Below are 13954 nucleotides of genomic sequence, written 5' to 3'. Positions count from 1 at the left end.
TGGGGGTTGGGATGGTGGGGAGTGTGAGGCACTGGCAAATATTTACTAATTCAAACAGAAGTGCTGGCTCAGTGAGGAACAGGGTGAGGGTCATGTTGAGAGAAGATGCCAGATTCTGTCCTGGGGTTCCAGCTAGCATTCAGAGCTGGAGAGGCCTAGGATCAAACTTCCCTCTGTGCTCCTTCCTGGATTGTCTTTGGCAACCTCCCTGGTGGGGGCCGTTCCTGTCCCTGAACCTTGATCCATAGGTACATTCAGGAGAGCTAGAGCATGGAGGGGAGAGAGACAAACACAGAGACAGGGACAGAGAGACAGAGAAAGACATGAAACAGGGAACCAACCACAGTAAGATACCACTGCACACCTACTGAAATTAATCAAATGTACAAGACTGATAAGACCAAGTGTTGCCAAGGCTATGGAGCAATTAGAACTCTCACAGGTGGCTGGTGGGGTACAAAAATGGTATAGTCATCTTAGAAGACAGCTTAGCATTTTCTTTAAAAATTTAAAGAAATTAAATTTAAAAAATTGAATGTCACTGAAATGTCCACCAACTGGTGAATGGATACCACGTAGCATACCATACGTGGAATACCACTTTGCAAGAAAAGGAAACTACTGGTTGCATCTCAAAAACATTATGCTAAGTGACAGAAACCTGTAACAAGTGATTCCATTTCTAGAACATTCTAGAAAATGCAAACTATGGCAATAGAAAGCAATTGGGTGGTTGTGTGGGCCAGGGTCAGAATGGGGATTGACTGACTGCAAAGGGTCATGAAGGAACTCTTTGGAGCAATAGAAGCATTCTAAAACTTGATGTGACAGTGATTGTATATTTCCTGAAGTGGGTGAATTTAATTGTATGTAAATTATTCCACAATAAAGCTGTTTAAAAAAATAAGATGATTAAAAAACTAGTACTGGGAACCCACTTTTAGAAAGTATACTATGCATCTGCAGGGCTGAAAAACATACAGAGGCATGCATGCTGTGAGTGCTCAATAAATGCTTTCAGAATGCAAGAGAAGCTTCATGCACCAGTCAGCAGTTCACCACAAGGAAAGCCCGTTCCCTCTAAGACAGCCAGGCTTAAGGTTATCCTCGTCTGCCATCTGGTGGCCTCTCTGCATCCTTCAGGCCCCATGTCACGAGGCTCTATGGTTGGGCTTAAATGTAGTGGAGGGAAAGGAGGACTTACTTTCCTCCTGGAAAATCTAGTGTGTGGAGAGGGCAAGTTGGTCAGAGGTGGGGGCATAGCAGGACTCCTAGGTCCATGAGAAGAGGGATACAGCCTATTAGTGACGCAGAAAAAGTGCTTTGGTGGAACAAAGAGGCAGAGTGAACACAATTTAGTATTTTTGCACACTGAGATCAAATACCATATAAGACAGGGTTTCTTTCGGGGGCTGAGTAAGGTGAGGGAAAGAAAAGTTTAGGGAAAGCAATGGGGTAAGCAGGAAAACTGATCATGTGGATGCTCAGAGTGAGTTGGGGGATGTTCAGTGGGGGTGGGGGGGTTGGCAAGGAGAATTCTAAAAGGTAAGAGGAGCCCCTCCTTGGATAGAGAGGCCTTTGGAAGTCTGGGTACAAGAGTCTCTTCTCCTGGGCTTTCTGGCCCCTCAATCCTACTTCCAGGAAACATCTCACAGATAAACATCTTCATGGATGTGCTACAATCCTGTAAAGTTTGGGTGTCATAGCACCACTGAAAATAAAGGCAAATTTCGGGAGGTGGATGGCTGAGGGACCCACCCAGTTCTCCTGGACACTGCAAAGCTGGTCCAGGTTCCATGGGCCGCATGCACAAGCTCAGGCCTTCTTCTTACAAAAAATGGAGTTGGTCACCTCTGTGGAACACAGATAAGTGAGTGAGTGAATGCTGTGTTTAAATGTTTATTTATTTTTAAGATGGAGAGAGAGAGTGAGAGGGGAAGGGGCAGAGAGAGAGGGAGGCACAGAATCCAAAGCAGACTCCAGACTCCAAGCTGTCAGCGTAGCACCTGACACGGGGCTCAGACCCATGAACCATGAGATCATGACCTGAGCCGAAGTCAGACGCTTAACTGACTGAGCCATCCAGGCGCCCCTTGAGTGTTGTGTTTAAATGTCAGTAATAGATGACATTTAGTCTAGGGGACAATGGGTGGGGCAGGGACTTTTACATTCACAGTAGCTGGTGGCCTCGGTGGTCAAGATCTCGGAGCTCCTGGGCTCCTGGCATCCAGATTTTCTACTTAGGAGAGCATGTGGGGCTTGTTGAGAGCCAGGTGTGGTTAACATTTCCCAAAGCACCCTCCTTCAAAGGGAGGGGGGAGGGAGGGTGGGGATGGGGTAGAGGTGAGGAAGAGGCGGTGGGGCCCCAGGCTCAGTGGGGTGTGCACTTCCATCGAGGTTTGCCCATCCCGGGCTTCATTCACTGAGTATGTCTAACATGAGAGGATGTATGGGGGGCTTGGCAAGTGATATGCGGTAAGCCCTTAATAAATGTTTGCGGGCTGGCTGGCTGGAAGCATGCGTGAATGGCTATGTGAACGAAGGCAGAAGTGACTAGCTCCTCAGTGGGTGTGTATGGGCATATGCGGTAGACTCCCACCTGCACCCAAATGCACCCCTCCACCCTCTCACCCTAGACAGGGATGTAACAGGGAGTTACAGCTCTGTGTGATTTTCCTCCGCCTCCTTTAGCTCCTGTATCTTCTGGGGTAGGGTCTTTGTCCAGAACTGGAGCCTGTGGGCCTTCAGGGCTCGGCCCACCGCAGGCTGCAAGTTCAGCTGTAAGTATTGCTCTTCCTGGTCGAACACAGGCCAGTGGGGCAGCCCCTTGCCGTTGGGGTTCCTGTAGACATGCCCTCCCAGCAGGGCAGGGGAGAGTCACTCTGAGCCCTGCTGAGCCCAGACCTGGCATCCCAACTGGAGTCAGGCAAGGTACCAAACAAGCTGGGTGGGCTTGGGGAATGACAGGGGGATGTTTCTAGACTTAGGAAAGAAACTACCTCCCACTAGAGCGTCAGCTCCACCTGGCAACCTGGGCTGTTTTTTCCCTTCCTGTCAGAGGGAGGCTCCTGGAGATGGACTGAGCGCTCAGCACCCACAAGGCCCCTCCCAGGCTCCTGAAGCTAGGGAAGGAACCACCATGCAATTAAGGAAACATGTAAGCTAATAAGACACAACAGAAAAGGGGGGCCTTGAATGGTTCAAGCCGCCGCAGCCCCTGGAGGTTGAGGTGGGGCGTGCCATCTCACCCATTTCGAGCGAAGTTAGCCCAGTACTTCATCATCTTCCTGCTCAACAGCTCTTCCTCCTCAGTGACTTCAACTATAGGGAGCAAGAGGACAAGGGTCCAGGTGAGTGAGCGCCAACCCCGGCCCAGCACACGGGTCAGCCCCCACCTCACTCGCCAGCCCGTGTGCAACTTTTCCCTGGCTGCTCCCCTGCCCTCCCAGGCCTGGCTCTCTGTCCACTCTTCCCGCAGCCCTTGGGAGCCAGGCCCTCTCCCCGCCCAAACTAGGCTCATCTCTGTTCTAAAAGGCTCCCTTCTTCCTTCTGACATTGCACAATCATTTAAGAAACAAATATGCCTTTCAAACACCCTCCTCTGCACCCATGCTAGGCATCCATGGTTGAAGTGGGGAGAGGTGGAGGGAGAGAAGGCCCCAGCCTGGAGAGTCTTGGACTCCAATTCTAGCTCAGCCTTTCTAGCTGTAAGATTTGGGCACCTGATTCTTTCCTCTCTCTCATCTCTACAGTGAGGGCTATCACCCTCACTCAGGGACCCAGCCAAGGCCCTGTCCCGCATTCTGAGAATGAGGGGTCTCTGAGGGACCCCACCCCAGAACACTTACCATAGCCTTTCCAGAAGGCAGTTCCGAAGACAAAGAACATCTCATCACCATGGTCTGCCCTCACGTGGGGCGGCTTGGTGTCCTTGAAGAAGCTGGGCCGATGTTGGAACTCATAGAAGTAGACGGGGGCATGCACACCTAGAGGGTGAGGTGGACAGGCCGTGATATGGCTGTCCCTTCCCTGGGGCCGTCCTGCATTACCCATGGTGACGAGAGAGCTAGGTCCAATGCTGGTTGGAATCTGAACAATGGGGTGAGGGAGCCACTGGCTGGAGCAAGAGCAGTGGGAAGGACCTGGGTTCAAATCGTGACCTGGATTCAAATTGTGTGTGGTTTTAGGTACGTCACTGAAGGTCACTGAACCTCAGTTTCCTCATCTGTAAAATGAGGAATGTCTCTTAGGTTAGCCATGAGGATTTACTGAAACAAGGGACATCACGTGCCTGGCACCTATGGGCCCAATAAATAGACATGAGTTGGGAGCTGGACACCAATAGACCTTGCCAGGGACCTACAGCTCTGAGCTGCCCCCTTATTGGTCTGGCTTTAGTTACAGATGTACTCACGTTGAAAACTGGCTACTTGGAGTGCAGGGATCACGAAGATATAGTCCCCCATCATCTCATGGAACTGGACCTGGAGGGTCTGTGGGTCTGCACTGTCCCCTAAGTACTCCTCCATCAATATGTCAACAGACTGAGGAGGCAACACCTACCCCAGGTGGATCAGAAATAGTCAGGTTAGGTGGGCTGGTGGCAGCAGGGAGTCAGCAGGATCTGGGCTGGGCAGACGGATCCTGGAATGGTCTAGGGAATGCAAGGAAGAGGCCTAGCTCCAGGGTGACCCAGCCTTTGCTCATGGGAGACAATGCATGGACACGATATCTTGGGGATAGGTCTTCCCTGCCTCCGGACTGGAGTAAAGGCCCTCTTCATTGGGGCAGGACCCCAGAAGCCTCACCAACATTGCCAACATATTCCGCAGAACAGCCTTCACGGTCTCTCTGTCCTTCTGGGTGTCAGAGATGTCCAAGGCCTGGGTAGTGGGGGAATCTCAAGTTGAGGGTAGGATGGGCCTAGATAGAGCTATGAAGCCCAGAGCCCTGCTCCCCAAAGGACTCCTGGCACCTGGGAGCTTGGGGCTGAGCCTCACCGAGGGGATGAGCCAACCGTACTCATCGTTGTTGACACCAATGATGCTGGGGACAGGTTGAAAGTCGGCAGAGGCCAGCAGCTCGTGGGGGTGCCTGGGCAGGAAGGTCCCATCCACCATGCCAGGGATGATCCTGAAGGGCTGAGAGTGCCCACAAAGTCAAGTCCCTTTTTCTGATGGCTTCTGGACCCCAGTCACTCCTTCCCAGCTCATCCAGGACACCCATACCCTCTCCCTCAGGAGGTCCTACAGCTGGCTTAGCATGGCCTGGCCTCAACTTCCCGCTCAAGACTGTGAGGACACCAATGTGTGGAGATGGAATAACTTGCCCAGAGAATGAAAGGGATGTGTTCCCCACACCTGTCAGTCCTTTTCCTCCATACACGCATCCACTCAGCCTGACCTTATTAATGGCCAGAATCTCCTCTTCACTCTTGCCCCTCAGGCAGTCCACCAGTGCCTCTGAGTCAATCTGGCCACAGGCAGATATGTTTGCCACCATCTGTAAAGAGACCAGGCAGGGGCTGGCTCATCCTTCCAGGCAAGGGTGAATGATTTGTCTAAGGTCCCAGCTGGGGGCAGGTGCACCACAAATCTCACAGGTACTAGGGCAGCAGTTTTGCGGGCCATAGAACATGCTCAGCCTCTGCAATGGCAGAGTTCTGTGGATTCTGATCCCTCAGCCCCTCCACCATCCCCGGAGAGGTGGCAGTTTTCCAGGTGCTCTGATGGCAGGGTAGTCCTCGTTGTCCTCATTTAACAGAGTAATGGAGGCTGAGAGGTAAAAGATGAGGCAGCTTCCCACAGTTGGGGGTACTCACCGTGGAGACCGCATCAGATGAGCTATCAATGAGGCTGGGCAATAGGGCCACACCACTCTCCATGATGGCACCATGGAAGAGTCCTTTGGACATGGGGGACACGACATGTGAGGACACACTTGTGCCACCTGCAGACTCGCCAAAAATGGTGACACGGCCAGGGTCTCCTCCAAAATAGGCAATATTTTGCTGGACCCAGCGTAGCGCAGCCACTTGATCCAGGTAGCCCCAGTTGCCGGTTGCATGCTTGTCTCCAGTGCTGAGAGTGGCAGGGACAGGGATTATGGGGCTGTCCTGGCTTCACTCAGCCGGCATTGCCCTGCCCAACCCCAGGCTCACCTGAAGAAGCCCAGTACACCCAGGCGGTACTGAATAATGACCACCACCAGGTCCTCAAAGGCCGCCAGTGCAGAGCCATCATACATGGAAGCCATACCGACCGTAAACCCACCACCGTGGATCCACACCAACACCTGGGGAAATTAAAGCACAGACACCATGTGGCTCCCATCCAGCCACTGGGGCTGCTACCTAGACTAACCACCACTTTGACTCTGTCTGCCTAACCACATAGATAGAACGCAGGCAGGGCAGGGTGGCGTCTTCATGACCTGGGCTGAGGGTGACCCAGTTTCTATCAGGAAAATTTGGCTTCTGATATTTTGGGGCCCTCTCCTCCTGGCTCCATTTCTCCCAGAACTCTCTCTGATGTGGAAAGAAAAGGGGCATCATCCTGCATGCACATTAATTAAAAGTTTCTCCACTCTCAGGGTTCCTGCGTGGCTCAGTCAGTTAAGTGTTGACTCTTGATTTTGGCTCAGGTCATGATCTTGCAGTTCGTGGGTTCAAGCCACGTATCAGGCTCTGCAATGACAGCACAGAGCCTGCTTGGGATTTTCTCTTTGCCTCTCTCTCTCTGCTCCCCCCTCTCTTTCTCTCTTTCTCTCAAAAGTAGATAAGTAAACAAACAAAAGTTTCTCCATTCTCATAAGCCCAACAGATACAGCACCCGAGTGGGTCTCCTGGGCATGAGTTGGTTGGGTGAGCCTTGGGTCCAGCCCAGGGCCACAGCTTGTGACCTCCGGGAGCAGTCAGGGTTCTGTGACCCCATGCCCAAGGGTCAGCCATTAATGCTGAGTAAGAAGCACTCCCTTGGACCCACTGGTGGGAGGCTTCTCAACAGGGTCCACGCTGCAGCAGTGCCCAGTCTGATCTTGTTCTTTCTGATCTTCTTGCAGAAGAAATGTCCTCCCATACCCCAGCCAGCTAGGGCCTGGCACTCACGGGCAGATTGGAGCCTTCCCTGGCATGGGCCGGTGTGTAAATGCTGAGGTACAGGCAGTCTTCGGACATGGAGGTGAAAGGCAAGGTCGCATTCAGCAGTTTCAGAAACATCTCATTTGTGATAGTGATGTTCTGCAGACACCTAGTGGGGCCGTACCACGGTCAAAATGAGATCCTGGGCCCACATTTTCTCCCAGCCTCCCTCAGTCCCACCTCCCCTGAGAACTTGCTCACACATGGTCCTTCCCTAAATCCCCTCTGCACCAAGTTACAGGCCACAGGCTCTGGGGAAGCTGTGATTGAGCCCAGTCTTCCAGGGAAGCCTCAAGGTTGTAAGGGCCTTGGATACCAATCCTCCTGAGGCTGGGAAATCTTGACTTTTGGGGGTCTCTCTGAGACCCATGGGTTGCATGTGTTGGTAGGCACCACTGTCTTCCTGTACTCAGGCCGGGAGCAGGGGAGTAGCCCACACACATGTGCTGCCTGCATGAGTGGATATTAATTTCTCACGAGAAGAGCAGTGGGGCATCCCTCATCTCAAGTCAGACTGCCAGGGAACCTCATCACTCCAACATGGTTTCCAGTAGCAAGAACATACGCAAGCCCTTTGGCCAACGGTAGTTGGCCCTGCCACTGGCACGGTAACTGCACCCAGTGGGGGTCCTCTACTCCTCAGGGACCTACAGTATCTGCTGCTGGAGTCAGGGGCTCCCATACGGTTCATGGAGCCAACTCAACCTCTCCCAGAGACACCTTCCCTGGTGGCAGAGAACACTTGACATAACTAGAACCTAGGCACATCTGTATCTCTGCTCATCCCTTCAGCACTTGGAGCTAATGCCCCTTAAGTGCCAAGCCCCGAGCCTGGGGAAGTTACTTTGCCCTTCCAAGCCTCTGCATGCTCGTGGAAAAAATGCATGTGAGGACCCATCAAACTCAGAGGGGAGACTGGCTGTGGAGGCTTAGATGAAATGACAACTGTAACCTGTCCCAGAGTACCCTCCACCCCAGGGACTGGAGTTCCTTGGACTCCCTGCTTACATAGCTGGGTGGGAGGTCCCGTCCTTTACACCACTCCAAGATTCAGGGGGCTCAGGGGGTGCAAATCGCAGTGGTCCTAGAGGCGGTTTAGCAAAGGGAATTCCCAGGAAGGCGTGGACCCCCACATCAGTGCCTTTCACGTGGATGAGGCTCCCCCGCACCTGCCCCGTGTGTGTGGTCCGGATGGGGCTGGCAGAGTCCTGGCCTGTGAGCAGAGAAGTGGACATCAGGGTTGAGTCTACCAATTAGTTGCCCTCCCAGGCTACTAATGTTGCCCTCTCCTTCTGGTCTTCAGCTCAAGGGACTCTGACTTATAAACACTTGCTTTACAAATGTCCTGCCTTTAACCTTTGTGTGTCTACTCTCCCCCCCCCCCCCCCCACTGTCCTTGCTGGGTCTGGCCCTGGCCTTTTCTACCACACTCAGTGAGGCTCCTTGGGACTTAGCACCTGGTTGACCTCCAGGAGCTTCAAACATATGGTCACATAAGCTTGAAGGGGTGAGAGTGTCCTTTCTGCTGACAGTGAGGCAGTAGAACTGTGGCAGTTGGACACTCAAGGCTCCTGTGCTTAAGGATCTCATGCTCTAGGTGGCAAGAAATGACATAGAGAAAGCATCCTAGAACAGGGGCACCTGGGTGGCTCGGTCGGTTAAGCGTCCAACTTCGGCTTAGGTCATGATCTCTCGGTTTGTTAGATCAAGCCCCAGATCGGGCTCTCTGCTGTCAGCACAGAGCACGCTTCAGATCCTCTGTCCCCCTCTCTCTCTGTCCTTCCCCTGCTCGTTCTCTCTCTCTCTCTAAAATAAATAAATAAAAAGTTAAAAAAAAAAAAAAGCAAGCATCCTTCAAACAAAGTGATGATGTTATGAGGGGAGCACAACCTCTCCTACTGTGGGGATCAGGGACGGGAGGAAGTGACTGAAAGTCACCTAACACAAGGGGCCAAGCTGATATATATATATTTTTAATAAATGTTTATTCATTTTTCAGAGAGAACGTGTGAACGAGGAAGGGGCGGGGGGTGGTGGTGGTGGTGGGTGGGACATAGGATCCAAAGCAGGCTCTACGCTGACAGCAGAGAGCCCGGTGTGGGGCTTGAACTCACGAACTGTCAGATCATGATTTGAGCCGCAGTCAGACATTCAGCTGACTGAGCCACCCAGGTGTCCCCAAGCTGATATACTTAACAAAGAATTTCCACAAATGAGTAAGAAATATGCCAGCTGCATGTACTTGGTGAAAGAATAGGAAATGATGAGACAATATGTTCAGACAGAGTAAGGAATACAAATAAATGGCTCATACACACACGAAGAAGTGTTCACCTCACTCGTGCTAAGAGAAACGCTCATTGAAATCTCACTGTGACGTCAACAACTTACTTTGTCACAAAAAGCAAGACAATCAGACAATGTGTGTTTTCTATTGGAAGAGTCCATAGCGCTATGTGAAGTAGTCTTGCCCCAAAACGTGACAAAGCAGAACGTAAAATTGAAATCTGGTCAAGTCTTGAGAATATAAATGCATGAATACAAGTTGACAAGCATACTGGGGACAGAGAAATAGTTAAAAGACACCATATGGATATAATCAACGAAGGCCAAACTCTGGGATCCTCTCCAGAACAACTAAATTGGTTTCTTCAATGTAACAATGAAATTACAAAGAAAATAAAAGAGAAGCAGAGGAAGATGCTGAAGATTAAAAGAGATTCACATAAAAAAAGGTGGATAATGGGGCTCCTGGCTGTCTCAGTCAGAGGAGCATATGACGCTTTATCTTGGGGTCATGAGTTCAAGCCCCACGTGGGGCGTAGAGATTACTTAAAGAAATAAAACTTTTTTTTTTTTTTAAGACCAATAATAACAAATGTTAGTAAGGATGTAGAAAAACTGGAACCTTTACATATTGCTGGTGAGGAGGTAAAGTGGTGTATATGCTTTGGAAAAATATCTGGCAGTACTTGAAAGAGTGAAACATGGAGTTACCATATGACCCAGAAATTCTACTCCTAGGTATAAACCCAAGAGAATTGAAGACATATGTCCACACAAAAACTTGCACATGAATGCTCATAGCAGGATTACTTATAATAGCCAAAAAGTGGAAACAGTCTAAATGTCCATCAACTGTTAAATGGATCAATAAAATGTATCATATCTACATGTTGGAATATCATTCAGCACTACAAAGAAAAAAGTACTGAGCATGCTACAGCATAGATGAACCTTGAAAACCTCATGCTCGGTGAAAAAAGTCAATCACAAAGGATCACATATTGGATGCTTTCAGTTATACAAAATGCCAAGAATTGGCATATCCATAGAAACATAAAGCAGACCGATGGTTGCCTAGGGCTCAAGTTGGAGGAAAGGACGAATTGATGTGGTGAACTCTGTGAATATACTAAAAACCATTGAATTGTACACTTAAATGGGTGAATGGTATGCTATGTGAATCATGTCTCAACACTGTTATAAGAAACACGTCTACCAATTTCCAAAGTATGGACCTTATTTGAATCCTGATTTTTTAAAAAAATATATATGTAAATACCATTTATGAGATAATACAAAATAAGAACATTTGGCTAGATGCTTGATTGCATTAAGAAATCATGATATTGGGGGCTACTGGCTGGCTCAGTCGTTAAAACATGTAACTCTTGACCTCAGGGTTGTAAGTCTGAGCCCCATGTTGGGTATAGAGATTACTTAAAAATAAAATCTTGGGTAACCTGGATGTCTCAATCAGTTAAGCATTCGACTTCAGCTCAGGTCATGATCTCGCAGGTTGTGAGTTTGGGCTCTGTGTTGGGCTCTGTGCTGACAGCTCAGAGCTTGGAGCCTGCTTCAGATTCTGTGTCTCCCTCTCTCTCTGCCCCTCCCCTGCTCACACTCTGTCTCTCTCTCAAAAATAAACATTGAAAAAATTTTTAAAAATTAAAAAATCTTTTAAAAAAAGAAATCATGATATTGTTTTATGTCTATATATTCCTTTTCTTTTAATAGGAGATAAAAAATCTACACGTGATGTAATATCTGGGATTTGCTTCAAATAATGGTGCGAGGGAGAGGTGGTAGTCTAGACAATACCAGGTTGCTCAGGTTGTAATTACTGAAGGTAGATTATGGATACAGCAGATTTGTTATATTATTCTACCAGAGACTGGAAGCCCTTTGATGCTGTGTGGCTGCAGGCAGCCCTGACTTTGTACCTTGGGGTACAGGGAGGTATCCAGTCAGGCTCCCTGTACTCCTGGTGTTAACTTCACTGGCTCCTGACTCCCTGGAGCTTTCCCTACGGCAGGTTCAGGTTCTGCTTCTGCAGAATTTGGCCAATCTGAACCTGGTTCCATAATAAAAGGGGAAAAAACAAACCCAAAAAACAACTCTGGGGATTTATACCACCTACAGATCAGAGACAACAGGGGATGAGGGACCTTGAAGGTGGACCCAGAAACTGAGTCCTGAAAGCAAGGAGGAGCTTCAGGATGGGCAGTCGCACCTCCCTGTCTTTTCTCATGCACTTCCCTTTACCCTGAACAAAGGTCGTTCCCATTTCTCCATCTGTGGGAATCCTGACCGTGCACCTCCACAAGGAAGCTCTCCTGGGTTTCCCAATCACAGTTTATTGCTTTCACTCTTGAGCCCCCAACACCCTTATCAAAGAGTGAAAGGAGTGTCCTTTCACTCTTCTTTCAGAAGGACATTGAATGCAGTGACTCCAGGTTTGAAGAGAGGGCTGTTGGTATTGTGGAGGATGCCCAAGGGGGCCTGGGCCGAGGGGAAGTGGCCATGCGAGTGCCTGCCTGTCACTGGTTTTTGCATGTTCAGTCAGGCTCTCCTGCCAGACCCACCTTTCCCTTCCCAGCTTGCCTGCCTACCTCTACCCAGATCACTTATCAGATCAGCATGGATCAATATGCTTGATGCCGTATCATGTGGATAAGATCAGAGTCAGCACTCACAGGTTCCACACAGGGCAACTGAGCAATGTTTTTCCAAGTCAAAGGCCCACCCCTCTCCCCAGTAACATGCTGCCTACACACACACAGTTCCTTGCCAGGTGCGATATCTGTCCATGTAATTCACTGAGGCCACTGGCCTCCAATGCCTGAATGTTGTCATAGCAAAGGACACAATGCTGAAATGTTCCTGATCAGAGGCCAGTTACATCAAGGATCCTTGAAGAGAAACCGTTCTATGCAACAGTATGAGGAAGCTCTACCATGTACAGGTATAGGGAAGTCATCCCCTGTGTCAGGAAATAGAAAAGCTGGGTGCCAGAAAGGGAGGGAATTTGTGATCATTTAGGTGAAAACCAAGGATGTGTGCACAAATCCATTCTTCGGTAAACTGAGCAGTGTGTAAAAAGCCCTGGGGACCTTGAAGGAGCCAGGGCCGGATGGGACAGGAGAGGGTCAGACATATCACCTATGCCCTCTTCTGGCTTGTCTATTATTTCTTTTTGAAAGTGGGTCCTATCCAAAATATTAACACTTTTAATCGTCCTGGTGGAAGGTCTTGGTGACCGCTGAGAGCCTGGTGAGCAGCTAGTAAGGGTGGAAGTGGGGTGGGCTGTGGGGAAGGGATTAATGTGGATGTCTCCAGGGCAGATTCAACTGGGAAGAGGGAGGACAGTCAGGTCTCACAGGTGGGGCCGTTTTGGGTGAGAGGATCACGCTGGCCAGAGGGGGCACAGGAGCTGCAGAAACCGAGGCATGGTGCCAGAATAGCCTAAACTACTGGTAACCTGAAGCTGACACAAAATGCTCTGCGACACCTTTGCTCCGAGGCCAAGAGGTGCCCTCACTCCAGGTGGGTGCATGGGGTGAAGAGGAAACAGCCTCTTTAGGATGCAGAGGCAGGGGGCTTGGGCTTGTATAGCCAGATTCCCCAAGGGCCAGTAACCTTGCCTGGGGCCCCTTTAGAGGGGTCTTCAGTGGGTGCCAGGACGCTCTTCTGGCCAAGGGCACAACACTCAAAGCCAAACCGCATCAGGAATGTTATTACTGGTATTTTTCTTCGGGGGCAGCGCCGGCTCCACCACAAACACTAAGAAGGAAACATCCCAAATTATGCCCCCACCCCCAGCCCCGCTTGCGTCACCAGGCGCTGCTCAGAGCTCCTGGCCCTACTTGCATCACTGGTGTTGTATCCTCAGACAGCCCCAACTCTCTCTGTGCCTGTGAGGGCCCACCCCGGGGTTTCCGGACAATCGTTCCAGCATTCAGTCTGGTGCAAGTTTCCTTCACTGTGGTTCTCCACCCGTTCCCACCTCTCTGGGACCTTCCCTCCTGCAGCCTCAGGTCCTGACTCTGCAGAATCTGGCAAGTGCGACCCCCGTCCCTTGCCACCCCTCCAGGGAGCCTCACCCTGGCCCAGGACGAGAAGCAGGAGTCCACAGACCACGGCGCTCAGACACCCGCGAAGTAGGTCCAGTCGCATGGTCTACCCAGTGCACAACTGCTGTTTTCACCCAAAGACAGCCCAGAGGCTGTAGTTCTGTGAGTGCCTCCGGCAGGGCGCGGACTTTGACCTAGGCTGGAAGTAGGCGGGGCTAGCTGGGAAGGGAAAGGCAGGAGAGCCTGACTGAACACGCAAAAACCTGTGACAGGCAGGCACTGACATGGCCACTTCCCCTTGGCTCCGTCCTCCTTGGGCATCCTCCACAATACCTCCACGATACCAACGACTCTCTCCTCAAACCTGGAGTCACTGCATTCACTGTCCTTATAGTCACAGACCTGATAAGGGTGCCAGAGAGTGGGAGCAATAACCTGTGATTGGGGGACCCAGAAGAGA

The 13954-nt window shown here is 50.5% G+C and overlaps 1 protein-coding gene across 2 annotated transcripts; it reads right to left on the bottom strand.

The window, feature by feature from the left end:
- Positions 1 to 68: 68 nt before the first annotated feature.
- Positions 69 to 13687, bottom strand: CES2 (carboxylesterase 2). Of its 2 annotated transcripts, XM_045443091.1 has the most exons (12): positions 13525 to 13687; positions 8147 to 8351; positions 7106 to 7247; positions 6161 to 6294; positions 5822 to 6080; positions 5404 to 5502; positions 5001 to 5141; positions 4809 to 4883; positions 4415 to 4559; positions 3849 to 3986; positions 3249 to 3321; positions 69 to 2842 (listed from the first exon to the last, which is right to left on the bottom strand). In XM_045443091.1, the coding sequence occupies exons 1-12, from the start codon at positions 13595 to 13597 to the stop codon at positions 2656 to 2658; spliced, it is 1671 nt and encodes a 556-aa protein (XP_045299047.1). In that variant the 5' UTR covers positions 13598 to 13687; the 3' UTR covers positions 69 to 2655. The 2 variants fall into 2 exon arrangements, with proteins under 2 accessions (XP_045299047.1, XP_045299048.1); XM_045443092.1 differs by lacking the exon at positions 8147 to 8351 and having other exon boundaries at positions 2267 to 2842; positions 13525 to 13651.
- Positions 13688 to 13954: the final 267 nt, after the last annotated feature.

Source organism: Leopardus geoffroyi, chromosome E2, assembly GCF_018350155.1.
Source record: "Leopardus geoffroyi isolate Oge1 chromosome E2, O.geoffroyi_Oge1_pat1.0, whole genome shotgun sequence".
Taxonomy (NCBI): domain Eukaryota; kingdom Metazoa; phylum Chordata; class Mammalia; order Carnivora; family Felidae; genus Leopardus; species Leopardus geoffroyi.
This window is presented reverse-complemented; position numbering and strand designations above follow the sequence as displayed.